General features: G+C 52.9%; 1 protein-coding gene across 3 annotated transcripts; it reads left to right on the forward strand.

Moving 5' to 3' along the window:
• Positions 1-21,212, forward strand: Dnajb12 (DnaJ heat shock protein family (Hsp40) member B12). Of its 3 annotated transcripts, none has more exons than XM_036168323.1 (9): positions 1-243; positions 11,259-11,445; positions 12,449-12,594; positions 14,180-14,365; positions 14,447-14,526; positions 16,132-16,241; positions 17,452-17,624; positions 18,292-18,443; positions 19,435-21,212. In XM_036168323.1, exons 1-8 carry the CDS (start codon positions 111-113, stop codon positions 18,411-18,413), a joined length of 1,137 nt encoding a protein of 378 aa, XP_036024216.1. In that variant the 5' UTR covers positions 1-110; the 3' UTR covers positions 18,414-18,443; positions 19,435-21,212. The 3 variants fall into 3 exon arrangements, with proteins under 3 accessions (XP_036024216.1, XP_036024215.1, XP_036024213.1); XM_036168322.1 differs by having other exon boundaries at positions 18,292-18,437; XM_036168320.1 differs by having other exon boundaries at positions 18,292-18,389.
• Positions 21,213-27,552: the final 6,340 nt, after the last annotated feature.

The raw sequence follows: 27,552 nt of genomic DNA on the forward strand, positions 1-27,552 counted from the left end.
GAGGGTTATGTCATCCTTCCGCGCCGGCCTGCCCCGCGACGCGCCGGCGGCTGGCGCAGCCCTTCGCTCGCCCGGCCTCCCCCTCCCTGGTTCCGCGCTCGGGTTCCGCCATGGAATCCAACAAGGATGAAGCCGAGCGCTGTATCAGCATCGCCCTCAAGGCCATCCAAAGCAACCAGCCCGAGCGGGCGCTGCGCTTCCTGGAGAAGGCGCAGCGGCTGTACCCGACGCCACGAGTCAGCGGTGAGTGGGAGGCGCCGCAGGGACCGAGAGGGGGGACATTAAGCACCGATGGGGGGAACACGGGAACGGACCGACGGGAGCAGTTGGCGGAGGGGGGAGGGGTGGCGAGGCGCGGCTACGCCTGCGCACTGGTGCGCGCGGGCGCTGCTGGGATTCGTAGTCCCGCGGTCTCGCGCCTCGGTGGGATGCTGGACCCCTGGGGACCCCCGGGGGCCTGGCTCTCAGGCCTTTGCAGCGTTTGTGGAACCCTCCGGTATATGAGGTTTCTGGGAAGGAGACGGCGCTGGGAGACCAGGCGAAGGGAACTCGCGTGAAAGCGAAAGCGAACTACTTTTCCCAGGGGGCTGTTGGATGGCCCAGGGCCAGTGGCCGGCCTGGGAAATATTATAGTTCAGGGAAATAAACATAACTAATTCTAAGGGCGAATGGGTTCTAGAGGGAAGGGATTCCTAGAAAGACAGCTCCGGATCTCCGTTCGTTCGAATCAGAGGACCCTTCGCGAAATAAGCCACTCCACCTCGGAGTCCTGCTGCAGTCTCTTGAACGCCGAATTTCGGGGTGGATGGATTGTTGAAGGTTCCAGGCTCGGCCTCCCCATCCCACCTTCGTCCCCAACAGGCCTGGGTGGCGGGTCGTATGGACCGCTATGGCTGCTGAGTACCAGACAGCTCAGTAGCCTAGGGCTGAGATCTCCCAAACCAAGGAGGGAATAGTGGGCTTGTCTCTGCTACCCATCACCTCACTTTATTTGGTAGTCTCTATTATTATTATTCTGGTTTTTTTTTTTCCCCCCTGAGACAGGGTTTCTCTGTGTAATAGCTCAGGCTGTCCTGGAACGCGCTTTGTAGACCGGGCTGGCCTCGAACTCACAGAGATCCGCTTCCCTCTGCTTCCCGAGTGCTGGGATTTAAAGACGTGGGTCACCACCGCCCGGCTTTCCTCTCCTTTTTTGTGTCTGTAATCTAAATTCCTAAATAAAAATTTAACACCATCTGGAAAGGAGAAAAACACAGGGTTTGTGCCCGTGAACTTAGTAAACTCAAAGTGTTCAGAGTTAAGAGACCCAGTTGCATCAAGATTGCTGCCATGTGACATTTCTGAACTCGGGTTTCCTCATCTGCGAGGGAGTTGGAACAGAAAATGTGTATGACAGGAATACCCAAAGAGCTTTACAGTGTAGAAAGTTCCTGCCTACCTGTTTGTCATGAAGACAGGGCCATCCTTATATCTTCTGTAGATGAGAACTGTCTCACCAATAAGGATATGACACAGCTAGAAATTGGAAAGCCCTGAGACGCCACACATGTTTATTAAAATGACATGAAGAGCCTGCTCCTCACCTTCCCTTGCCCACGTAGGGAAATGGAGAAAGGAGTGCTGGCCGACCAGGCGGCCGGATTCCTGAACTTTCCTCCCTCCTGACTCTGCAGTTGATCTTTGGCCTGTATGCCTCCTCTAGGAGAGGGTTTCGGTTGAATTTACCAGGACTGTTCCAGCAACTTGCTCAGGGTGCTCCCCTTTGGGATACTTCTGTCTCTATAAATGGGGAGCACAGTGGGGTGCAAACTGTCAGAATTCCATCTGATTGCTGCTGGGAGCTAAGGAGCAGTTAAGAAAGCTGGTTAAATAGGGCCTGTGGGGCATGGCAGAAGCCACCTGGGCTAGTTCAGGAACTTGGACAAGGTGTGTGTGTGTGTGTGTGTGTGTGTGTGGGTGTGTGTGTGTGTGGTGTTTTCATTCACTCTGTGGAGGTTGGAAATAACTTGTTGAAGTCAGAGTCAGTGGTGACCTTCCATCTGTGGGTCCCAGGGATCAAACTTGGGTAGTTGAGCTTGGCAGTAAGTACTTCACTGTCTAAGCCATCTCCATCTCACAGGCCCACCTGTTGAATATTTGGTATGTCTTTGCTGGATAGAATATATGCCTCGGGTGCATAACCTAACAGCAGCTTTCACTGAGCTGACAAGAATGTAAGGCGAATTTAGACCCAGGCTAGGGAAATGTTGAGTAAAAAATATTAGGTGGCTGTCTACACTGCATGTTTTGGATAGGATTTCATTCTGGGTGTTTATCCAGTGCCACAGGTTGTTACAGGTGTGGTGGCCCATGCCTGTGATCCCTGAGCTCAGGAGGCTGAGGCAGAGAATTGCCTCAAGTTTGAAGTTACATAGCAAGACCTTGCCTTTAAAAAAAAAAAAAAGGTAGCTGGTGTTGAGAACCTATTTTGTTTGGCCTACAAAGTTCACTCCTTGATGCCAAGTGGTTCAGCAGGATTGGCAAGATCCGAAAGGAAGCAAACTTCCAGAGAAAAAAAAAGACTGCAAGGCAGGTGATAACCGTGATTTAACAGAAAAATAGGCACGCTTGTTTAGATGCTGAGGACTTAAGGGTAGTTATGAAAATTCCAGTCCCTGCCACCTGTGAGTTCGCAGTCTTGGGGGACCGAGGGAAAGGAGGTGTGGAGGATAATCTCCCGACCACTATATTATAAGCTTTTGGGAACACTGTAATGAGGGCACACAAATAATGTTATCTCACAGAGGGAAGGGCTACAGGCTGTAAGAAATGAAGCAACAATCATAGCCGGGTGGTGGTGGTGGTGGCGGTGGTGGCGCAAGCCTTGAATCCCAGCACTTGAGAAGCAGAGGCCAGTGGATCTGAGTTCTAGTCAAGGCCAGCCTGGTCTACAGAGTGAGTTCCAGGATAGCCAGGGCTGCAAAGAGAAACCCTGTCTTGAAGGAAAAAAGAAAGAAAGAAAGAAAGAAAGGAAGGAAGGAAGGAAGGAAGGAAGGAAGGAAGAAAGGAAAGAAAGAAAGAAAGAAAGAAAGAAAGAAAGAAAGAAAGAAAGGAAGGAAGGAAAGAAAGGAAAGAAAGAAAGGAAAGAAAGAAAGAAATTAGGAAGCCAGATGGTGGTGGCACACGCCTTTAATCCCAGCACTGGGGAGGCAGAGGCAGGCGGATCTCTATGAGTTCGAGGCCAGCCTGGTTTCCAAAGCTACACAGAGAAACCCTGCCTCAAAAAAAAAAAAAAGAGAGCGAGAAAGAGAGAGAGAGAGAGAAATTAGGTAACATTCAAACTTCATTTTGTTGGAAGGGACAGGAAAGGCATTCTGGGAGAAGACCTGGAGGCCAGAAGTTTGAAAAGATTTGGGCAGGGATTGTGTATAGGGAGATTTAGAGGCAAGTGAAGTGGGAATTTATATAGAGGAGTCAAGTTAGAAAGTGGAAGGGGCCAGACTCTGGAACCCCCCCCCCCCCCCCGCTTTCCCGTTAGACTGAGGTGTTCCCTCTCTTCTGTATAGAGGGAACTAGAGAGGGTTGGTCTGTTGGGAGAGGCGGCTGAGACCGTTGTGCCCTCCACAGACACTTGGAAGGTAGAATACCAGGCGTAACAAAGCTAGCATAGGCTATGCAGCCAGTTGGGGTTCACAGTTAGCCTGGGCTAGAAGACATAAAAAGGTGGAGGAATAATTTTCTTAAAGAAAGCAGCATGAGGCCAGGTATGGCAGTACACGCCTATGAGGAGGAGGTTGAGGCAGTAGACTGAGGCTAGCCTGGACTATATCACAGTGAGACTCTGTCTCCAAAGAAAACAGTGAGCCAAAAAAGGGGAAAGAGAGGGAGAATGGCCCAAAAGATTGAGAGGGACAGTGGCCCCGAATAGGTTAGGACAGGATGACATCAAGAGGGGTGCAGAAATGGAGAGCCATCGTGTGATGATGCTGGACAAGATGGGTGGATGCTGGGGAACTAGGGTCCACTTTTGTGACCTGAAAAGTCCCAAGCCAGAAGAAACTACATGGGAAGAGGTGGGCAGAATGGGAAGGGCCCATGGGACATTCTTGGGGAGCCACCAGCCTAGAGCCCAGGAGAAAGCCCCAGATTCCAGCCGAAAGGCTATTGTCAACAGTTTGTTGACCCTCTTTGGAAATGGGCACAGCTGAGGTCACTGTGGGAAAGCGGGTAACATGGAGAAGCCGTTGCCTGGTAGACAGCCGTGTATCACACCTGCCCTTAGCCAGTGGGAGTGGGACAGAGGCTTTCGCCATGGAGCCATGGAGTTGTCTGGTACTGCAGAGGCCATGGGAGAAAGGGACGAGTTGAAGATCAGACGGGAAAGGATGGGGGGCCAGAGTAGAGGCGCTGGTCTGCAAGAGGTTAAGGGCGGGTGAAGGGAGGGGTCAGCTAAGGGGCTCAGACAAGAGTTGAAGACCCTCCAGTGTTAGCTTTCACCATGGAGAGGAGAAGAGGGGGCTTGCAGCTCCTGGGGCAGGGAGACACCACGACCAACCAACCGACCGACCAGACGGCCACACTGGGTCAGGAACAGGACTGCTGGGAGGCCACAGCAGAACTGATGCAGTCATTGTCTTTTTCTGGGCTTTTTTTTTTTTTTTTTAAAGGGTCTCATTCCAAAGCCTGGCCTGGAACTCTCTGTAGACCAGGCTGACCTGAAACTCACAGAGATCCGCCTGCCTCTGCCTCTGCCTCCCAAGAGTGTTGGGATTACAGGCGTGTGCGCCGCTGTGTCCAACTTTTTTTTTTTTTTTTCTTTTTTGGATGCTCTGTCGAGTGTCTGTCAACCTGGTGGTCACTGGCTTCACCTGATACCTAGTGAAGTGGCTGAAAGAACTGGGCATGGTGGGGACATGGTGGCAGACATCTGTAAATACAGCGCTTGGGCAGCAGACAGGAACCAAGAGGATCCTACATTCCAGGTCAGCTTGGACTACATAGTGAGATTCTGTCTCAGAGAAAATTGAAGATAGCAGGTTTTGCAGCAAGGGCATGGGAATGTAATTGGGCCTCAGTTTCCCTAGCAAAGAGAGAGTTGGCTGGGTGAGGTACCTACAGCTCATGTTACCCATGCTTCTGTGAAGTGGCTCACCGTGGGGTCTGGGCAGAGTCAGAAAGGTCACCCTGGCAAGGCCATGGAAGAAGAGGGGACCCTTGGTTCCCAAGGGATTAGAGCCTTCGGGATCAGTGGGAGAAAGAATTTTAATACCAGTAGGCTGCAGAGTGGAGTTGTCCATTTGGGTCAGTCCACCTTTGTGATTGATTCCCCAGCCCTTCCGCTCTCTGTATTTTATTGAATTGTATTTGCTCCTCCAAGCATCCAGGGACAGGGGTCAAGTCTACACTGAGGAATTAGCCACAGAATGCCAAAGGCCACAGTCTTCTCTTTCTCTGTCTCTGTCCCCAACCTGAGCTCTTTCCTTGACTCACTTTGAGAGCCCCGGCACTCAGCTACTTGCCTATCAGTGAAAGTGGCAGGAACAAGCCACTCGTCACAATTGCTAACCGCATGCTAAGCCCTGTCCTCCTTCTCACACAGCTCTTAGGAGGGAAATGCATAGAGCAGCTGGGTTAATTTATCCAGGAGGACCCTGCTAGCAAGTGGCCTTGGCTGGGTCTCTGCCAGTGTGGAGCCAGACCCTGGCGTGAGGAAGGGCAAGAGGTCTTGGTAGCTGTAAATCTTCCGTTAGTACCTCAGTTGCCCTGTGGCCTTTTCTTAGTGATTTCTCACCTTATTGTTTGTTTCGGGTTTTGTTTTTGAGACAGGGTCTTTCTATGTAGCTCTGGCTGTCCTGGAACTTGCTTTGTAAGCCAGGCTAGACTCAAACGCTAATGAAGATCTGCCTGCCTCTGCCTCCCCAGTGCTACAATTAAAGGTGTGAGCCACCGTACTAGGCTCTTTGTTTGATTGGTTTTTAGCCCCCTTTTCTTTCAAGAAACTAATGTTGAAACAGTAGCTTCTCACGGTGGTGCCCAGGCTGGTTTCAAACCCCTGGACGTTAGTAGCCTCCATGCCTCATATCCCAAGTAGCAGACCATGGTTCACACCTCCGTGGTTTACTGATGGAGACTCACGCAAAGCCAAGGTTAACATTAAGCTGGCCTGGTACCTAACTCTTGGTACCTAGTGTCTTGCACACTGTCTATCAGCCACTGAGTCACAGGGGCTGTATTGATGAGTCGGGATGAGACTGTCACGTGCGGCAGGCCTGTTGGAGGCATTCAGACCGATGGAGAGGCCAGCAGCCAGAAGTCTTGTGTTTTCAACTCTATCTGGAGCCTTCTGGATGATGCCGAGTATATCTAGCCACCCCTGCAGCGTAGGGAAAGGAGAGTGACTGACCAATGGAACCGCCTAGAAAGCTTCCAGAGTCTTTGCTGAGGAGTACTTATGCAGCTGTGTTGACTGGATCAACAGTGAGGTTGCCCCCACCCCATCCCCGGGACGTGCATGGCAGGCTGAGCCTGGACCCCAGACAGCTTCCAAAGAGATGAAAACAGGCAGCGTGGTTCAGACCCCCAGGGAACCAGCTCCTCCTCTTGCCTTCGGGACCGGCCCCACTTGTCTGTCGCTTCCTTGCTTTGCCTCCATGGCTGCCTGGTGTCTCGTGGCACTGCCCTTGGCCTGAGTCACTCCAGCCGTCCCCAGGCAGCTGCTCCTCTGGCCAGCTGGTCACCCAGGTTGTGATCATTTGCTGCCTTGCCGGTCTCCAAACCACGGGCACGTTACCTTATTTCTTCCTGACGCCGTCACTCTGAGGAAACCGGGGTGCCAGTAAATGTCACTGACAGCCAGGGTCATGCTGCTGTGCTGGTAAGGGACAGAGCTGCCGACTGAATCTGGCCTCTGTGGACCTAACATCTGGAGTTCCTCCCTTCACGGACACAGCCGGGGATGGCCACCGAGTTAAAGAGCGGGGACCGGGACCGGTGCACCTCTGCCGCAGCCCCTTCTCCCTAGGGGAGTGGCAGCGGGTGATGCCCCCTCCCTTCTGAGGCTGTTGTGATGATTAAGTGAACTAATTTTTATAGACCACGTGCTGGTGCCTGCCTCACACACGCTGAACTCTCAGTAACAGAAACGACCGTTACTGATTTGGGAGGCTCACAGTCTGGGGGCCAGCCTCGACTATATAGCAAGGTACTGCCTCCAAAACAGGAAGAAAAAAAAATGTTTGCTACTAATCTTGTTTGTTTGAAACTGTGGCCTAAACTTTCTGTATAGCCCAGGCTGGCCTCCAGTTCAAAATCCTCCTACCTCGGCATCCAGGAGCTAGGAGTATGGCCAGGTGGTGGTGGGTGGTACACGCCTTTAATCCCAGCACTTGGGAGGCAAAGGCAGGCAGGCAGATCTCTTAGTTCAAGGCCAGTCTGGTCTACAGAGCAAGTTCCAAGGGCTACACAGAGGAAACCCTATGTCAAAAACCGAGGGAGGGAGGGAGGGAGAGAGGGGGAGAGAGAGAGAGAGAGAGAGAGAGTCTCTCGAGGGGGAAGGGCTAGGATTACAGGTGTGCACCACGATACCCAGCTACTAACGCTTCTCCAAGTATTCCCTGGAGCTCAGTCAAAGCCTCTGCTCACTCCCTATGTGCCATAAACTCTGCTGGCAGCTTCCCTGTTTGAATTGCCTAATCCTAGGGAGATGAAGCAAGTTTTCTGCACTGAGCCAGCCATGGCTGGGGTGCCGTGGTCCGCCAGAACCCAGTGCTTATTTCCCAGCGAACCTCGGGTATAAGCGAAGTGTACAGCAGTGGAAGGTGGCTGGCACCCAGCGCGGAGCTGTGACTCCTGAGACCAGGAAGAACTCAGGTCTGAGTGGTTCCAGGGGCCTCTCAAGGGCTTTGGAATTCCAACCTGGACACTGCAGCCTCTTATGACTCGGCATTTGCTAGGGTTTGGGGATGCTGAGTCAGAAGGAACCAAAAGCTTGGATTTGAATCACCGTGATACCGTTTTAGGGTGACATTTCATGGAGGCCCCAATGAAGTAGATGATTTGACATGGCCAGCTTTTTAAAAAGTATACCAATAGGGTTGGAGAGATGATGTAGCAGGTAAGAGCATTGGCTGCTCTTGGAAGGACCCAGCACCATATGGTGGCTCACAACTCTCTGTAACTTCAGTCCCAGGGGATCTGTGGGCACCAGAGTACACATGGTGCACAGACATATGTGCAGGCAAAACACCTTTACACATGAAATAAGTATGTATAGGCAATAATTGGGGTTTGGTGGCATACACCTGTAATCCCAGCACTCAGGAAGTGGAAGCAGGAAGTTTATCCTCAACTACATAGAAAACTGGATGCTAGCCTGGCCTACATTAGATCCTGCCTAAACAAATAAATAAAATATAACGTAGGGCTGAGGGAATCGCTACATGGTGAACATTTGCCTGGCGTGGTCACTATCCCAGTTTCAGTCCCTAGGACCACAAAGAAACCCAACAGAAGAAACCAGCACAGGAATTTTCCTGAGTCCCCAGCTCTGGTCTCTTGGGACAGACTCACTTCCCCCATTCCTCATCACTGCTAAGCAAAGGCTCCAAGAATTGGCCTTCCCAACCAGCCCCACTGAATAGGCTGCTAACACCCCCTACCCCAGCAGAAGACTGCCCTCTCTACCTAGCGGAGGATGTCTGCTTTGGACTTAAAGAATCTGAAGGGTCAGACTGGAGAACAGGTTCAGCAGTTAAGAGCACTGGCTGAGAAAACCTTTAATCCTAGCACGCAGGAGGCAGAGGCAAGCAGATCTCTGTGAGTTCAAGGCCGGCCTGCTCTACAAAGCAAGGACCCAAGTTTGATCGCCAGCACCCACATGGCAGCTCCAGTTTCGGGGGTTCTGACCCCCCTCGTCTGTCCTCTCTAGACTCCAGGCATGCATGTGGTGCACAGGCTTCTGTGCCAGTAAAGCATCAATACACACAAAAAATTCGAATTAAAAAAGGAAGGAGTGGCCTGGGGTGTTGCTCTTTGGCAGAGCGCTTGCTCAGCATGTGTGAGGCCCATGTTTGGTCCCCAGTGCTGCAAATAATAAAGTTAATTTGAAATGGATCCAAGGGAGGTAGCCCGTGCCTTCAGTCTCTTGGTAGGCAGGAACGGAGGATCAGGATGGTCAAGGTTATCCTTAGTGATATAGGGAGTTCAAGGCCAGCCTGGACTACAAAATTTCCAAAACATAAAATCACCTATGCCCTAGAATCTGCACTTAAAAGGGGTTAAGATTGAGAACTGGTAGATAAGTACTAAGTCTGTGATGCTGACCACATAAGAGTGAGGACTTACGATGGGTGTGGTGGCGCACGCCTTTAATCCCAGCACTAGGGAGGCAGAGGCAGGCGGATCTCTGTGAGTTCGAGGCCAGCCTGGGCTACAGAGTGAGTTCCAGGACAGGCTGCACGGAGAAACCCTGGTGGGGAGGGGAGAGAAAACGAAAAGCAAAAAGAACAAGGAGAGGCCCTGAGTCCAGACCCCCCAGCAACTAACAAAGCCCAGGTGCTGTACACACCTGTGACCCCAGCACTGGGGTGGAGACAGGAGGATGGGAGGTGGGGGTCCTCTGGCCAGCCAGTCAGCAAGCCCCAGGTTCAGTGAGAAACCCTGTCTCAAAAAACAGTGTGGAGAGGAACTGAGGAAGAAGACGTCCCCCGGCGACCTGGGCCTACACACACAAAAGGTTTAAGATGGTGGATTTTCTGTTTTTACCACGATGAGGGAAAAACTACTGTTTTCAGCTAGAAGGAAATAATACTATTAAATCTAAACTAGGAATATTAAACAGTTTATAATTCTGATGCACTGTGTTAATAAGCAAATATTTAAACTAGGAAACACTAAAATTAACATGAACTTGGACTTAGTATTAGCTTTGCATTAATAATATCCATTTAATATTGAAGCATTTTCAAGAGCCCGTATAAAAATAGAAACACAGCAGGAAGTGGTGCTGAGGACAGAGAGTCCTAGAGAGTGTGGTGCAGTGCTGAGAGAGGGCCGTGCAGATCTGAGTTCGGTCAGTAGAAGAATGATTCAGAAAAGCGCAGTAAGGCAAACAAGCACCTTGGAAGAAATGCCAAGGTAGCGTCAAGCTTGGCATGGTGGTGCTCACCTGTAGCCCAGCACTTGGGAAGCTGAGGCAGGAGGGCAGTGGATTTGAGACCAGCCTGGACTGCCTAGCGAGATCCTGTCCCAATGACAGCAAAAGGAAAAGTAACTGAATTGTAGCTCAAATACTGCTGGGTTCATCAGTAAACACAATGTGCTCTTCCTTGGATTGTATTTCTTCATGTAAGACAGGGTCTGACTGTGTCTCTCCGCCTGGCCTGGAGTCATCGAGTACTGGGATTGATTAAAAGCGTGTGCTCCCATGCCCTACAGTACACTTGCTCTCCTCCTCCTCTTCTGTCTGTCTGTCTGTCTCTTTCTCTGTGGTGTATGTGGTTTGCCTGAGGACGGGAGAAGCAGTCTGGAGGAGTTGGGCTGTGGGGTCCGCTCGGGTCCTTGGCTGCAGCAGGCTCACTTTCCTGCTGAGCCGGCCTCTTGTTGTTTGAGGGTGTGGATGTGGGGTTTTCTTTGGATTGTTGTTTGTTTGTTTGTTTTAATGGAGTCTCACTGTGGGGGCCTGGCTGGCCTGGACCTCACCATATTCACCTGGCTAGCCTTGAACTCAGAGACCCCCCTTGCCTCAGAATGCTGGAATTAAAGGTGTACACCACCACACCCAGCTCCTCTTTGTCGTTGCTTTTGGTTGTTTGTTTTTTGAGGCAGGATCTCTCACACACCCAGACTGGCCTCAGACTCCCAGTGTAGTTGAGGGTCCTGAGATCCAGGTTTTAAGAACTGGGGTTCAAGTGTGTGCCGCCATGATAGTTTATGTAGTAGTGCTGGGGCTTTGGGTATATTAGCAAACACTGTACCAACCAAGTGTTTCTCTGTATAACTTATTAAGAAAGAAAATGAATGCATATGTAAACAGGGTATCTGAAAATAAGGAAGGAAATTACTCTAGTTACATGAATCACATGCATCTGTTAATAAAATTAATATTGCTAATATTTTAAAATCTGTAATATTCCTAATCCTGAGAACTGAGGCTCCTAAAAGAACGGGCCCAAGTCAGGAGAGCAGTGGCCATGCTGGAAGGGTGGTGAGTGGGACGCAGGGGTCGGCCTCTACAGACAGACCTGTCAAGTGACCCTCAGTGGCCTCATTTTCCTCCACAGCTCTGATCGAGTCCATCAACCAGAAACCACAGTCTGCCGCCGGTGATCAACCTCAACCCACAGACACATCTCGCACCAGCCACAGGAAGGCAGGCGGGACCGAAACTCCCTCAGCCAATGGAGAGGCAGGAGGAGGAGGAGAGAGCGCCAAGGGCTACACCTCAGAGCAAGTGGCGGCTGTGAAAAGGTAGAGGCCATGGGGTGGTGGGGACCGGGGAGGGCCAGGGAAGCCTTCCTCACTTCATCCTGTGGCCTGGAAGAGGTGGGAGCCAGGGCCTCACTGCCCAGCCACCACCACAACTGCTGACAGTCCAGACTGGAGACATTGCCGGTCAATGCCTTCCTGGCCACCAGCCCTGAGCCTCCCACAGTCTGTTTGCCACACAAAGACACCGCCATCTTGCCCTCCAGATTCTACCCCCAGCCCTTCCCCTAACAAAGGCCCTTTTAGACCAGAGCCGGTGGGCAGGAGGCAGAGAGGCACAGTTATGTCGCTAAGGCGGGCAGAGTGAAGCTCTCTCAGGCCTGACACCACCAGCCAGGACCACTCAGGACTAGGCCCTCCCAACCCTCCTTTCTCCCACCAGCTAGCCTCAGAATCCTTCTGAGGTCAAGTTCACACCTCCTGGCAGGCAAGCTGAGTATGAGTAAGTGTGACCAAGTGGTTTGTCAAAACCAGGCACAGTTTCAGCCACACGCGTCCACTAGCTGTAGCTGACAGAATCAGACTCCGGGGCCTGGGACATCCTCGAGAGCGCCAACCAGTGTGGGCCCTCCAAGGGCGCAGAAAGGGAGGCATGTCGTAACAGGAGGGTATTTCTTCAGGGTCCTGGGCTTGGGGTGAGCAGATGCCTGCCATCGCCGTCAGCAGGATGCCCCTGTCCCTGGCTCACAGACACTCAAGGCCCTTCCTTCCAAGGCAGCTTCCAGCAAGGGAGCCAATAGAGGAAATGGATGCCGGCCTGGCCAAGGACGGCAGCTGCCCCGGTCAAACCCAAGTGTGTTCATGGTGTTTCCAGCAGGCCCTGCCCGGTCCCCCATCCAGGGAGCTTCCTGCGGTTCCCTTGCCCTCCAGGCAAACAGCTGACCCAGCTCTGGTCCCAGAACCTGCCCTGAGCTGCGTGTCACACACTGCTTGTTCCCACACCTCACCTCAGGCACACCCTGTCACGCTCTTGTCCCTGTTCCAGGGTCAAGCAGTGTAAAGATTACTACGAGATCCTAGGGGTGAGCAGGGGTGCCTCAGAGGAGGACCTGAAGAAGGCCTACCGCAAACTAGCCCTCAAGTTCCATCCAGACAAGAACCATGCCCCTGGTGCCACCGAAGCTTTCAAAGGTAAGCCAGCCCTGAGGTGTGGGGGCTTTGGTTAGTTTGCTTGCTTCTCTTCCTACATAGACCAGGCTGACCTGGAACTCACAGAGATGCCTCTGCCTCTGCCTCTGCAGTGCTGGGATTATAGGTGTGCACCACCATGTCCAGGCATTCTGGTGTTTTATGTCCTGCCTTAGAATACAGGGAAGGCCAAAGCTGCTTTCCCCAGATGTGGGGGCAGGAGAAGGTAATCTCGGGTGTAATTGTACAAGCCCAGAACCACTCCCCGAGAAGGTTCCAGTAGCTACCTCCAGCTGTGTAGACTGCAGAGTCCCACACAGTACCTCCCCTTCATTTTCTGGGTTCCAGGAAGAGATTGGATGGCTTCTCCAGTGTCACACAGCACCTGGGGCAGGAGCAGACTCCTGACTCACACATCTGGCAGCAGCGTCCTTGTACTGAGAGCCCCGTAATGGAGGGCTTCCTCAGGACACTTGTCAGGGTCAGCCTTCCACCACCTGTCCCGCCGGGCCTGCACTGGTGATAGAGTGTCTTCTGACTCCAGGCCTGTTAGTGATTTTGGGAATGGGTGTGTCACCTCTGGCCCAAACCATAAGGCATCCTTTATGCATTTAGATTTCCCTCCTCTCTGGCACTCATGTGCACCGCCTCCATACCAGCCCTGTGTTGTGGGGCCTTGCATTGTCTTTGGTCCCTGGGTACCATTCCCTTTGGGGATAGTGTGGTGACTGTAAGCCTTGTTGTGCGGTACTGGATCAGAGCGGCAGTCGAGTGGGAAGCCCGTGGCAGTGATGAGGTCTTGTCAGATGGGAAAGGATGATTCTATCCTCCCTCCCAGGGCTACCCGCTCTGAAACAAGCCTGTAACCCACTGGGGTGGGGTGGGGGGAGCAGGCCCTGGGAGGCGCTGGCCTGCGCTGGGAGCTCTGGTGAGGAGGTCCCAGTGCCAAGCAGAAAACAGCAGCTGGGCCCTGGGCCCTGGGGAGAGCAGACTCATCCTGGCCACACAACCAGACGCACAGGAGTCTCCACCAGAAACCAGGGGGTTGGCCCTTGCCAGCAGTGTCTGTCTGCTGCTCCCCATTTACAACAGAGGGCCTCATGCGTCCGTTGTTTTGAGTCACACTGTGACTGCAGGATTGCACTGCCCTGTCTCGGGCACCCCACAGATGAGAATGTTCGATGTAAAAGAACTTGAACAGGACACACCTGAAGCAGGTGTTAGGCTCATGCCTACAACCCCAGCGTAGAGGCAAAAGGATAAAGAATTGGAGACACCCTGGGCTACTTAGCAAGTTCCTGGACCAATCTGGCGGTCTAGATGATGTAGCGGGAACCCTGACTCACAAAAAAAAAAAAAAAAAAAAAAAAAAAGTGAGCCTGAGTGTTAATGCTCCTCACAGCCCAGACTGCAGACTTGTTTAGGGGTGCTCCTGATCACCTGCTCCCCAACGCTTGATCAACAAGCAAATTGTCTCTGTCCCCTAAGTCCCCCATTCCCCTGAGACCTGAAGGAAGCAAGCTCTGGGCTATATTGGGGCCCCACCTGCACCCAGCCTTCTGAGGCCTGATCTTTTCACCCCTTCCAGCCATCGGCACAGCATACGCCGTACTCAGCAACCCAGAGAAAAGGAAACAGTATGACCAGTTTGGTGACGACAAGAGCCAGGCTGCCCGACACGGCCACAGCCACGGGGACTTCCACCGCGGCTTCGAAGCCGACATCTCCCCTGAAGACCTCTTTAACATGTTCTTTGGTGGCGGCTTCCCCTCCAGTAAGTCCACAGGCAGCTCCCCCTGGGGGTGGCGATGGGCTCTGAAAGCGGTACCCCTGACTCGGTACTTCCGCATTTCAGGTAACGTCCACGTCTACAGCAATGGCCGGATGCGATACACCTACCAGCAGAGGCAGGACCGCAGGGAGAACCAGGGTGATGTGAGTGGCCCCCCAGGCCCCCTGCGGGAAAGCCCTAGAGAAGAAGGGGGTCTTGATGCACTTCAGACACTCTGAAGCCAAGGAGCCATCTTTGCTCCCTCCCGGTGCCATTCTGCTAAGGGACACCAGAGGGAGCCACACTCCACGTTGCCTAATACTCGGGCTTCTATTAGGGAGTGTAAGGCGGAAACTTGCCCCACCTCCAGGCCGCTTCTAATGGGAAGAATTTTTTGTGGAGTCCATTTGTTCTTAAGGCTGAGGTAACGTTTTCTGAGCAATGGAAAGTTAAAACACCATGAGAGAATAAAAAGGCCTGCGTGGGTACTCAGCCTCCTAGACAGTGAGTAAAAGCTTTATAACTAGGCAGTGTTTCAGATACACTGGGGATGCCACGGATCAACACAGCCAGCTGGCCGAGACCCAGGCACTGCCGGCAGCTAGTGAAGAGCTTTCAGCAGAGGGACACATGCTTGTCCGTGCTCCCCACACACCCCCTCCACCTCCCTCCCTCCACTCCCCCTCCACCTTTCTCCCTCACATTTTTCTCCCCCTCCCTCCTCCTCACATCTCTCTCTCTTCCTCCTTCCTTCTCTCTTTCCCCCTCTCTCCTTGGAGAAAAGGACCTTGCCTCCACCTTCCAAATACTGGGATTAAGCTTGAGGCGCCATGCCTAGCATGCATGTTTGTGGGGGGAGGCTTGTTTTGGGCTTGATTGTTTTGTTTTTTGAGACAGAGTCTCGCTGTGTCATTCTGACTGGCCTAGAACTTGCTATGTAGACTGTTCGTCTGGAACTCAGAGATCCGCCCGCCTCTGCATCCTGAGTGCCGGGATTAAAGGCCTGTGCCACCATGTCCGGCACTGTTTTTGGTTGAGACAGAATTTTGCTATGTAACCATGACCGCTCTGGGGATCCAACTTTGGACCACTCTCCCGTCTCTGCCCCCACAGTGCTAGGATTATAGGCATATCTTTATAGCTGACATACAGAAGAGGGTTTAAAATCAAAATTATTGTGTAATGAATTTATTTCTAGTTGTCTTGTTTTGTTTTGTTTTTTTTAAGATTTATTTATTTATTATGTATACAGAAGAGGTACCAGATCTCATTACAGATGGTTGTGAGCCACCATGTGGTTGCTGGGAATTGAACTCAGGACCTCTGGAAGAACAGTCAGTGCTCTTAACCACTGAGCCATCTCTCCAGCCCTTGTTTTTTGTTTTTTTTTTTTTTCCTAAGAATCAAACACAAGGCCTTGTTCGTGCTGGAAAAGGCATACCCCAGACTACACCCCAGCCCTTTCATTAGCTGCTTTCTATCAGCAGAATATTTGTGTGGCTCACAGTTCAAAAAGCTGTGGACTGTGAAAGTCTGGCTCCCCAGGCCTGCCTCCCTTCTCCTGGGGCGCCACCCCCACTGATTGGTGGTGCTTCCTTCTTGAGTATCTTCGTCCACTGTGTGCTCACCAGTGCTTTGTCTGTTTCTGGAAAAGCTGTCAAGCAGAGGAGCTTCTTCCCTGGGGGAGACCTTTGGGAGGAAAGGGAGGATATCCCAGCCACCAGGTGCCATTGTTAGGAAGCTCTGACTATTGGCTGTCTTCCCTTCAGGGCGGGCTAGGAGTATTCGTCCAGCTGATGCCCATCCTCATCCTCATCCTGGTGTCTGCGCTCAGTCAGCTCATGGTGTCCAGCCCACCCTACAGCCTGAGCCCGAGACCGTGAGTACAGGCCCCAGGTCAGCCCAGCACAGTAGGGAACCTCAGTCCCCATCACAGCTCTGCCTTCCCAACCTGATCTGTGGGGTGCCCAGGCAGAGTGGAAAGCTGGCTTAGGTCAAGAAGGACCCTGTCTCTGAGCCAGGCCCCTTGGACTTTGGAGGATCGTGGCTCCTCAGAAAACATCAAAGAAGTTCCAGGCCTCTCCTTGAGGCAACACACGTACACTGTCCTGTGAGATTTCAGAAACGTGACTCTCCACCTTTGCTGACCCTGATTGGTCCTCTGCTCTTACAGTCTGCTTAAAGCCCTAAGAAAGAATGGGGTTTAGTGAGTCAGAGGAGGGTGGCTTACATCCTAGCTTCTACATGGAGAGCTGTGGCCCCGGAGGATGAGTCAGGTAGCCTTGGTTCCCTCATCTGTAAAATGGAAACAATAGTGTCCACCTACTTGTAAGAATTAATGAGTAACGTATTTGAGATGTCTAGCTCATTGGACGTGCTTGGCATTGTTTGTTGAGTGGATACTCAATCTCAACGGTTAACTTGGGTGAGTTAGTTGACCCTCCTCCAAGGTTCTCAGCTTCTGCTGCTGCAAGCCCATAGCTCCAATCCCTTGGCCTGCCCACTGCCTGAGGCCCTACCAGCCTCCCTCAGCCAGCAGGGGGCAGAGTTGGCCTCTGCTCCTCCTGCACCAACCCTGCTTGCCTGGAGCCTGATGCAACCCCTCCGGCAGCTAGAGACAGTTTGCTGGGGACAGTGGCTCCTCTTGGGTGTCGTGGCAAGCACTCTACCACTGAGCTAAATCCCCAACCCATTCATTTCTTTTTGCTTTGTCTTTTGGAGTTGAGAATGAACTAATTCATGTTAACACACCATTTAGAGACACAGTTCTATCCTCTCAGAGGCTCAGAACCCTAGGTAGGCCCTAGGCATCCATGAGCTTAGAGCCCACACCCTTGTCAAGACCAGCTTCCCAGACCAGCGCCTCTCCTCAGAAAGGGCTTCTCCCCACATGCTCCAGTTCTCAGCAGAGCACCTAAAGGTGGAGTTTGCCATAGGCTGAACTATTGGGGGAGGGGGGTAGTCACTCCGCCTTGGCTGCAGACTTTCATTTTGAGGAACCAGTTGTTCCTGTGGCCGGTGTGGCACCTTCTGCCACTGGGCCATCCCCTTCGAGCTGCCCACTTTGTGCCTGGTGTGTTTCTGGTCAGGTCGGTGGGCCATGTCCACAAGCGAGTCACTGACCACCTGAGCGTCGTGTACTATGTGGCAGACACCTTCTCTGAAGAATACACGGGCTCCAGCCTCAAAACGGTGGAACGGAACGTGGAAGATGATTATATCGCCAACCTCCGAAACAATTGTTGGAAGGAAAAGCAACAGAGTGAGTGAGAGTGTGTATGCATGCCCTCATGCTCATGCATGTGCATGCTTATGCATATGCATGCATATACGTGCACTGTGTGTGTATGTATGTGTGTGTGTGTAACTGCGGATACACATGTGCGTTCTCAAGCATGGGAGGGTGGAGGTAGTCATGGTGGAGGTAGTTGGAGAGGGTGGCCAGGAACCATGCTTGAGAATAGAAAAACCCAACACCTGGCACTGCCCTGTGCCAGCTACCTCCCTGCCAAGACTTGAACTCCAATCCTGGGTCCCCCTCAGGCTGCAAACCCAAAGCCATTGGATGATTTCATTGAGGGCCTCATGAGTTACTGGAGCCTGGTGTAGTTACTAGAGGGGAATGTGTAAAAGACAGATTGGAACCCTTGCCCACCCACTGCTCATGTACCTGCTCTGTCTGTGAGACGATAAGGCTGTAGGACAAGGATAGTGGGCTCTCCGCTGGGCAGGCCTCCCCCGTGTTCTGTGGGAAAGTCACCTCCCTTCCTAAGGGGGAGCTCAGTCTCTGCTTCTCTGAGTTCTCCCCCACTGGGAGGCCAGTCTTGCCCCAGCTCCTGCTCCTTCTTCCTGTTTCTCGAAGTGGGCTCAGGCAGGTGAACCCCAGGCAGGCGGTCCTGGAGCCCTCACCATGTCCTGTTTCTTTGCAGAGGAAGGCTTGCTCTACCGAGCCCGCTACTTTGGTGACACAGACATGTACCACAGAGCACAGAAGATGGGCACCCCGAGCTGCAGTCGGCTGTCAGAGGTGCAGGCCTCCCTGCATGGATAGTTCTGGGCCAGCCACACCACCCAGGTCCAAGTATGAGCCAGGACTGCAACTCCTGGCAGCCTTGGCCTTGGTCATGAGCAGAGTGGGGGGAGGGAGGGAGCCCGGTGATGATGGCAGAGACTCTCTTCACATCCTGACATGAGGCTGCTCTGGGCACTTTGGAAAACAAGCCTGTGGCAGCCCGCCAGTCACCCTGCCCTATTGACCCTGTTCTCCCGTACCCTCTTCAGGGTACCAGGACAGGAGGTACCAAAAAAGGCAGACAGAGTGGGGACCTTTATAATCAAGCCACCTCCCATTTCCCAAGCCTGAGCCCATCACATACTACGTTTTTGCCTGTGCCGTCGCATGTTACTGGGTCTCAAACGGCCCCTCACATACGGTACCCCCACCAAAGACAGGCAAGTCCATGGGGAGTTAAGTGGGCAAGAGCAAGAGGAAATGGAGTAGGTTGAACCAGCCCATCAGCAGACAGGAGAGGTCTGTGGGCCCCTGACCACTCCTTCTCGGGTGGGATCTGAGGCCCTCACTGCAGTGCTCTGCACCTGGGAGCCTGGGAGCCACGAGCATCCGGCCCCACCCAGGCATCTCCCCTGTGGTCTTGAAGAAGGGAACAAAGGGTCACAAGTTCAGGGTCAAAAGCAGTCACTGAGCACAGAAGGGGTGGGGAAAAGTGAAAGTTGCTATTACCAGGCACCCCACCCCCTCCACCCCTTCCCCTGCATGTGGGTAATGGGCTCAGTTCCCAGTGCCCGGAGCGGGTAGCCTGGCCCAAGCCCAGCGGAGTGTGGGCAGAGCCAGGAGTTTTTGGCACAGGTACCCTGCCTACCCCTTCCTTCGCCTGTGTCCCCTGACACAGGGCCAGCTGCAGACTGCTCCAAGGCCACTTGCTAGCTCATGTCAGCTGGGGGCAGCTCATCACACCGCGGAGGACTTGGGCAGAGCCAGCTCCTCGGTGTGGGGCTGAGCTGGATGGTGCCTGCCACAGCTGCTCACCTAACTGTCTCCCTCTCCTCTCCAGACTATGAAATCCCTGGAGAACTTTTGGTGACACACACTGAGCCAAGGTGATGGACTGTATATTTAAGGAAAGACAGACACAGGAAACAATTTAAGTGGAACTGGAGGCCGAACACCGCACAACTCCCCTCTCAGCCAGCGACTGGAGAAAGCTCTTAGGACTGACAGAAAGCCTGCTGCAGGCCTGCTTCCTCCCCTCAGGGCTGGCAAGAAGCTCCATATCACCAGCTCCTAGGATACAGAAACCATGGCAACGAAAGTAGAATCTAAAACTTGCAGCAAATGTCTGTGGGGAAGGACTGGGGGAGGGGACACCCCACTGTCTCTCCTCCCCCCCCTCCCAGGAGCCAGCACCGGTCACCTCACAGGAGAAGCCAGGCACAGGCATAAGCCAAGGAGCAGAGAGGAGAGAATTCCCAGAGAATGTAACAGGAATGCATATGTATGTATATATATATCTATTTATATGTAAATAGACATATATAAAGATATATATATATATAAAGTCTTTTTTTAACTGTGCAGGGATTGGGTTAAGCTGTTCAGCTGATTTCTTCCATATTTTAGAAAACGAGGCCTGTTTGGGACGACAGCCTGGTTTTCACAAGCTAGACAGTAGCTGTAGCTGACAGTATACGGAACGTCAGGTCGGAGGATGCTCTTCACGTCATCCTTAGCCCCAGCCTGGCTTTGATGGCAACAGTAATCATGGTGGTATAAATGCATAGAAAACTTCCAAAGGTCTCCAGGCTTATGGTTAAGGTACGGGGAGCAGGCGAGAAAGGTACCCCTGGAGATAGCTAGCTGGTCAGTGTTGGGCCACGGTAGAGACCCCAGATGGTCTACTAGGGTGAGGCCAGTTCCTCACACTGCCTCCTCCTTGGCCAGCTTCAGGTGGGCTCTCTGCTGTAGTGCCCAGGAGCCCTCCAGCCAGTCCCCTACCCGTACCTCTTCCCCACCCAGGTCCCCAGGTGGGTTTGCCTTACGGGTGCCACAGGGCACAGCTCCACCATTGCCAACAGGTTTTCTGTAAGTTGTGCACCAAGGACTCCAGAAGGCTCTTCATCTGGGAGTGGACCTGAGTGCAGCCCAGCTTGTGAAGAAGAGCCCGTGCCCGTGGGCACCTGTCTTTATCTCCACAGTGGACTCCACCAGGCCTCTGCTCATGGCATGAAGAATCCACGACAACCAGAATGGCTCTCCCCTTCAGGAAACTCCCCTTCAGGAGTTTTCTCACAACAGCCATTGCTGCCAGGGGAAGGGGGAGCTTTCATCTACTCCCACGACTATTATGGCCCTTTGGGAACTGCCATTTCCCCAGTTTTCCTGTGGCGGTGGATGTGGCGTGGTACCTGCCGTCTTCCAAAGCCTTACTTCCCCAAGCTGCCAGCCCAGAGGTGGCATCTGTCCCCCCAGGGTGTCTCTCTCTCTCTCTCTCTCTCTCTCTCAACACCCTAACAAATAGGATTCTTGCTGGTAAAGGAAGTTTGGTTAGGAATGTCAAATCTGGTTTTTTAAGACAAGGTCCCACCCTGCAATGAAGTGGCCACCCTGGCCTAGAGAGATAATGAGAACTGGACCCAGGCCAGAGGACCCCACCCACAGTGGCCCTGGTGCTCTGCCTCCACCACCCCAACTGTCTGGTCTTGGTACCTGTCCCTAGAGGGGCTGAGCCATGTGCAATAAGAACATAGATCCTAAAAGGATCCCCCAAGAAGTTGTATTTCTTGAATTAGAATTCTGAAATTGTACATCTATAAATATATGTTTATTATGTGATTGGCAGTGGTGGGTCTGCATTGAGCAGGGGAATGGGGCAGGGTGCACCCCCCAATTGCCATTGACACCATCCAGCCTGTGCCTCAGGACAAAGGTGGCTCAGATGGCCATGGGGCTGTAGAATGTGGTGCCCCAGGCATCAGTCCTAGATGGGACCTGCTCACCATCCCTTGACACATTGTTTTTCCTGTCCCCGGGCTAGGCCGGAGCCCACTCATGACCTGGGACCTGCGGGAAATCCCCAAGTGGGTCTTGCCATCTCTGGTCCACAGTCTTTCCCAGGACTCCCTCTCCCTGGGAGGTGGGAAAATCGAACACTGAGACAGCCTCGGGCTCCGGGTGAGTGAGATCTGCCCGGCCTCCCGGAGACAGGGCCGCCAGCCGTGAGTGGCGGGCCCAGGCCCCTCCCGCCGGCGCGTCAGCCAAAGGCAGGCAGGCTGCCTGGTGGTGCCACCGCAGCCGGGGAGCTCATTGGCTGTCCCCGAGCAGGGTCACCGCAGCCTGCCCCGGCCTGCAAGCTACCACTTGTTAGCTGCACTTGGCAGAAGGATAGCCAGCTTCCTAACCCCCACCCTCCCTGACTAACTAAACATCTCGGTGAGCCAGAAGGGGTGGGACGCCATCCATCTGCAGCAAAAGGAGGCTTTGAGCAGTATGCCCCACCCACTGTCAGGTGGCAAGAAAAGCCCTTCTGGGCCCCCAGGGACCTGCCCGCTATCTCCTAGACCTGCCTGCTCAGGTCCGGGACAGGAGGGGCTCCATGGGACAAGGGACAGGCACCTGGCCTGATTTTTCCAGACGGTCACATCACCTGACTGTCTAGGTAGGGCAGGTGTGCATAGTGCCAACATTTGGCACTGGTTCAGGACCAGCTCAGAATTCCCTATCAGGCCTCACACCATATGGCAGAGGGAGTCAGCCCATTTCCCAGAGCTGGAAACAGACTCTCGCCAGGAGGCAGGTGATCCGAGGGCCTTCTGGACATTGTGTGTTTGCCTGTTTGGAGCCTATCCTAATCAGTGAATGCTCTGCAGGCAGTCACTGAAACCAAGTTTACTGTTTGACATGACCATGTGCGGTTGGGTTGAGTTGGATTGGGTTGGGTTTTATGAGGTAGCCTCGTATATAGCCCTGGCTGCCATGAAACTCAGAATGTAAATCAGACTGGCTTTCCATTTGTAATGGTGAGCCTCCTGTCCACGCTCCCCTGGTGCTGGGAATTACAGGTAATGTATCTGGGGCCTCTTAGGATTTTGACTTTCTTCTTTCTATTTGAGACAGGTTTTCATGTAGCCCAGGCTGGCCTCAAACTTACTATGTACCAAAGGCTGGCCTTGGCCTCCTGATCCCCCTGCCTCCACCTCCAGAGTGCTAGATTAGGCATGAACCACTACTCCAGGCCAAACCCAGTCTTCAAGTGTGGTGTGAGTTCAGGAACATGGACAAGGGTGAGAAGCCACGCTTGGAGAACTGACATCAGCTGGGATGAACTGCCCAGCCAAGCAGGTGTCTCTCCTCAAAATGGCTTGGGTATCCACCTGTTGAAAGGACTGTGCCCCTCAGTTGGGATCAGCCCCAGAAGAAGCACAGAAAACCAGTTCTGCGGGGCAGCAGTGGCACACGCCAGAGCCAGGCAGAACTCTGTGAGTTTGAGGCCAGCCTGGTCTACAGAGCGAGATCCAGGACAGGCACCAAAACTACACAGAGAAGCCCTGTCTCGAAAAACCAAAAAGAAAACTAGTTATTAGTGTCGGTGTGGACTCAGCTGCCTCACACTCAAGCCTGGCTTCATACGAACTGGCTGGGTAACCTTAGGCATATCACTTAACATCCCTGTGCTTTGGCGTCCTCTTCTACACAGTGAGAAGGGTGCAGACACCGGGCTCATGGGGCAGTTGTGTGGAGCGCAAGAGTTGGCTCACGGGAAGCCCTTCACACGGTGTCTAGTCACAGCAAGCTCCGTCCAGGCGTTATTTGTCCTGTCAACAAAGATTCCCTGATGGTGATGTCAAGTCCTATTCTAGACCCTGAAACCACAGAGATGACAGGACACTGCTCTTGAGGAAACGGGGAAGGCAGGCGTGTGGCCAGTGGGGACAAGTCTTCCCGACTGGGGCCTCTGGGATAAGAGGGTTGATACTTTCATGGTGGGGAGATGCCAGCCAGGGGGAGCAGTGTTGACAGAGGCCTGAAGGTGAGGAGGGACAAGCAGGCACATCCAGGGAAGAATATGTAGGCCAGATCCCCGTCTGTAATTATCACACTGGCCATATACAGTCATCTTGGGCTAGGAAAAAAAACATCACCAAGAATAAAAGCCCTTGAGTATTCCTTCTCCTGCCCGCCCCACGTGTCTCCCAGAAGCATCTTCGCCCTCCATGGTGCCCTTCCTGGCCAGGGTCTGGGGGTGATGCTGTAAGACAAAAGAGAAACCACATGGGGAGTGAGGAGGCTGGGATACCATTTTCCCAAACTCCAGCAATAGGATGTTCCTGAGGGACAGGGCTCAGACCTCCTGTCCCTTCCTAAAGGCCCAGGACACAGGCCAGGCAGGGGCAGGAGGCTTACTCATCCAGGCAACCCTGCCAAAAGCCTGAAGTTAAGGTTTTGTTTATGGAAAGGAGCATCTGGTGCCACACCTCACCCCCGTTGCCCTTCCCTCCCATCTGAGTTGGTCTAAACAAAGTCCCTTACAAAGGACAGGATTGGCTGCGGTAGCTCAAACACTGGGTGAGCTTTCCTTGGGTGAGGTGCCCAGTGGAGTTGGCACTGAGAAGGGCAAGGATCAGGCTTGGGGCTTCTGGGTACTCGGGCTGGCAGCTTCTAATTGTTCTCATCTTTCTGATGGCCCTGGATAAGAAAACACAAGACAGCCGGGTGGTGGTGGTGCACGCCTGTAATCCCAGCACTTGGGAGGCAGAGGCAGGCAGATCTCTGTGAGTTCGAGGCCAGCCTGGGCTACTGAGTGAGTTCCAGGAAAGGTGCAAAGCTACACAGAGAAACCCTGTCTCAAAAAACCAAAAAGCTCACGTTGGGTACCCAGCTGCTGAGATGCACAGATGAAGTCTCCCAGCCTTCAGTGCTCAGCCTCCAGCCAGCAACTCACAGAGGCTGACTCCAGAGGTATCTGCAGAGTTCCCAGCAGATTCCCAGTCTGTCCTTCTTCCCCTGGAAGGACAGACATTTGCCTCGTGCACCATCCCTTCTGTGACTAGACCCCATCAGCTATGTGACAACATAGTGGGGGTCCTGGGAAGAAAGCTAAGGAAGGAACAAGGCTGCAGGGCAGAAGGGACCCCTGGGCACAGAGACAGCTGTCTGCACAGTACTTGTGCCTCGCCACCCCCTCTGCCAGGGCCACCTGTGGGCCACTCTGCAGCCACAAACTCATACCAAGCTGTGTCCATCTAAGGCAAAGGGCCCACTGGATGGTAGACCTCATGATAAGTGTGTGTGGGGGGGGGGGGGGGGGGGTCCTTGGAGGGATCTTTCTCCTCTGCCCTACCTGCTGAGGGAAGCAGGGTCCTACTGAAAATGTCCCACAATTCCTCTCCCTAACAGAAGTCAGGACCAGGAGCCAACTGGAGAAGGGCAATGGCCAGGGAATGGCCACTGACTCCGGCATTCAGCCTGTGCCAGGTGGCACCACCCATGTCTGCAATCAGAAACAATTCTGTTCTTGGCCTTCCCCAAGTGTTGTCCTGGCCACCAGCCTCATGGTCACCTCCGGCATGCATTACCACCTGCTGGCTACCAGCCCATGGCCCTGTGTTCTAATATTGACCTTCTGAACCCCAAACTCTTGTCACCAGCCATCACAGAGAGCTGCCACCAACACTGCCAGCACCATGCAGAGAGCAGTTGCGTCCTGGAAGGGGGTCAGCCTCCAAGACACAGGGCCCTCCTGGAAGGCTGTGGGCCCGTCTCTGTCCAGCACCTTTTTAGACCTGAAGCAAAGTCTAAAAGTCCCGATGAGCCGGGAGGTGGTGGCGCACGCCTTTAATCCCAGCACTTGGGAGGCAGAGGCAGGCGGATCTCTGTGAGTTCAAGGCCAGCCTGTTCTACAAAGTGAGATCCAGGACAGGGGCAAAGCTACACAGAGAAACCCTGTCTCAAAAAACCAAAGGAAAGAAAAACAAAAAAGTCCGGATGGATGTCAAGGTCTGGTCCCAGCAGGGAACAGAAAGCATTCGTCACTTGGTACTGTTTGTAAAATTTCATCATGGTAATACCATCATCTTCCCACAGGCCTCCCCATTTATCATCTCAGCTGCCACCCTCTGTCAGCCACCAAGCTCACAGGTGTTCAAGTTCCTGGGCCCTAGTCTGACTCAGGCCCTCAGGGTCCTTAGTTCAAAGGCCAGGAGTCAGTCTTCAGAACCCCGAGCCCAGCCTGCACCAGCTCACCGCTGAAGTAGGGTAGGCTCACAACCAGGCGATCAAATGGCCTGACCTACATCTGCCAATATTAATAGCTTCTAGAGCCTGGCAACCTGGGCTGGAACAGTCTAGGTTGAAACACAATTCGAGGAACTGTTGACTTGGGTTTGTTCCCAGCTAGGCAGCTGGGAGGTGCTTGGGACCCATTGGGATTGGGGAGGGAGGGGAAATAGGTGAGGGAAGAGAGCCTCTGGCCTCTCCCAGCTTCTCATTCTGTGTGTCATGAGAACCCAGGATGGCCTGAAGACCAAATGTCACTCCAAGGTAGTGTTGATGTCAGTGCGTGTACCCAGGCCTCTGGGACCCTGGCTGACCTGTGCACTGGGTTATACTGGATCTGATCTGAGACCAGGCCTCCTCTCCTTCCATAGCTGGCCCAGGCTGACCAAAGCCCACATGACCATGACGGCAGCCTTATCAGTAGGGCAGCTCCCCTCCTTCCTGCCTCCTCCATCCTTTCTTACCCTGACTTTGCATGACAACTACCTGCAGGTACCATTACCCCAGGGAGGAACCAAAGGGGGGAAGCCTGAGCTGGGCCAAGTGGCCAGACTATGCCTCCAGCAGAGAACCAAGGACAAGTTGCCCAGCTAGACACCCAGGGACAGAACCTGGAGCCCTTCTCTTGAGCTGCCAAATGAGGCTCTTGAAGATGCCACAGACTCTTGTTGCCTTACTGATAGATTTGGTCCTGGAACTTCCCCGAGGGACTCAAGGGACTGGTGGGCCAGCTGCTGAGTAAGGTTTGAGGTTATAGAAGATTTCATCCCTAGGTGGAAGGTTCCAGAAACCCTGCAAGGACAAGGACAGCATCGGTACCTTTCAGGCATAAGCAACTGAGTGCTAAGAGCAGCGGATTCTGTAGAGAGGGGTTTGTGGGAGTGGACAGCCTGGAGCGTCAGCCTCGGTGACACTCCCCTCCCCTGCCTGTCCCGGCTGCAGTTGGAGTTTTGTTGAAGAGAGTCCACTGACTAAAAATAAATATCTAGGGCTGGAGAGATGGTTCAGTGGTTAAGAGCACTGGCTGTTCTTCCAGAGGTCCTGAGTTCAATTCCCAGCAACCACATGGTGGCTCACTACCATCTGTAATGAGGTCTGGCGCCCTCTCCTGGCCTGAAGGCATACATGCAGACAGAACACTGTATACACAATAGATAGATAGATAGATAGATAGATAGATAGATAGATAGATAGATAAATGAGTGAATGAATGGATAAATAAACAATAAATGAATAAATAAATCTTTTTTAAAAATAAAATAAATAAATATCTAAAAAAAATTTTCGGGCAGAATCTCATGTGGCCCAGGTTGTCTTGGAATTCACTGATTTTTTTTTTTATTTATTTAAATGGACTTACCTTTTTGTGTTGGGCTTGCATCGATATAAATGCATCACATGTGTGTCTGGTGCCCAGGGACCTGGAATTGCAGAGGATTGTGAGCCACTTTTGAGGGCTGAGAACAGAACCCGGGTCCTCTGCAGGAGCAAGTGCTCTTAACCACGGAGCCAGGTCTCTAGTCCCTGTGTTCACTGATGTCTTTAATCACGTTTTTATTTATTATTTCATGCGCAGGTGCCACCTGTACATGTGGAGATCGGCGGACAGCCAGTGGGAGTAACTTCTCTCCTGCTGGGTGGGTCCCAGAGATCGAATTCGGATCATCTGGCTGGGCAGCAAGCGCCTTTACCTTCTGAATCATCTCATTGGTCCTAAACTCACTAGGTTTGATCTCCTACTTCTGATCTTCCTCCCTTCACCTCCCAAGTGTTGGGCTTATGGGTGTGTTTCCCCTGGCCCAATTTAAGATACATGCTTAAAAACCAGACCTTGGAGCCTGTGAGATGGTTCAGTGGGTAAAAGCGCTTGTTTTCAGTCCTGATGCCCTGATCCCATCCC

Source organism: Onychomys torridus, chromosome 18 (assembly GCF_903995425.1).
Source record: "Onychomys torridus chromosome 18, mOncTor1.1, whole genome shotgun sequence".
Classification (NCBI taxonomy): domain Eukaryota; kingdom Metazoa; phylum Chordata; class Mammalia; order Rodentia; family Cricetidae; genus Onychomys; species Onychomys torridus.

Bases quoted from the DNA above. Each gene is read 5' to 3' on its own strand.
- Dnajb12 (XM_036168320.1), top strand. From the start codon at position 111: ATGGAATCCAACAAGGATGAAGCCGAGCGCTGTATCAGCATCGCCCTC. The intron at 14,366-14,446 runs GTAAGTCCACAG...TCCGCATTTCAG, and splicing joins TGGTGGCGGCTTCCCCTCCA to GTAACGTCCACGTCTACAGC. The intron at 14,527-16,131 runs GTGAGTGGCCCC...TCTTCCCTTCAG, and splicing joins GCAGGGAGAACCAGGGTGAT to GGCGGGCTAGGAGTATTCGT.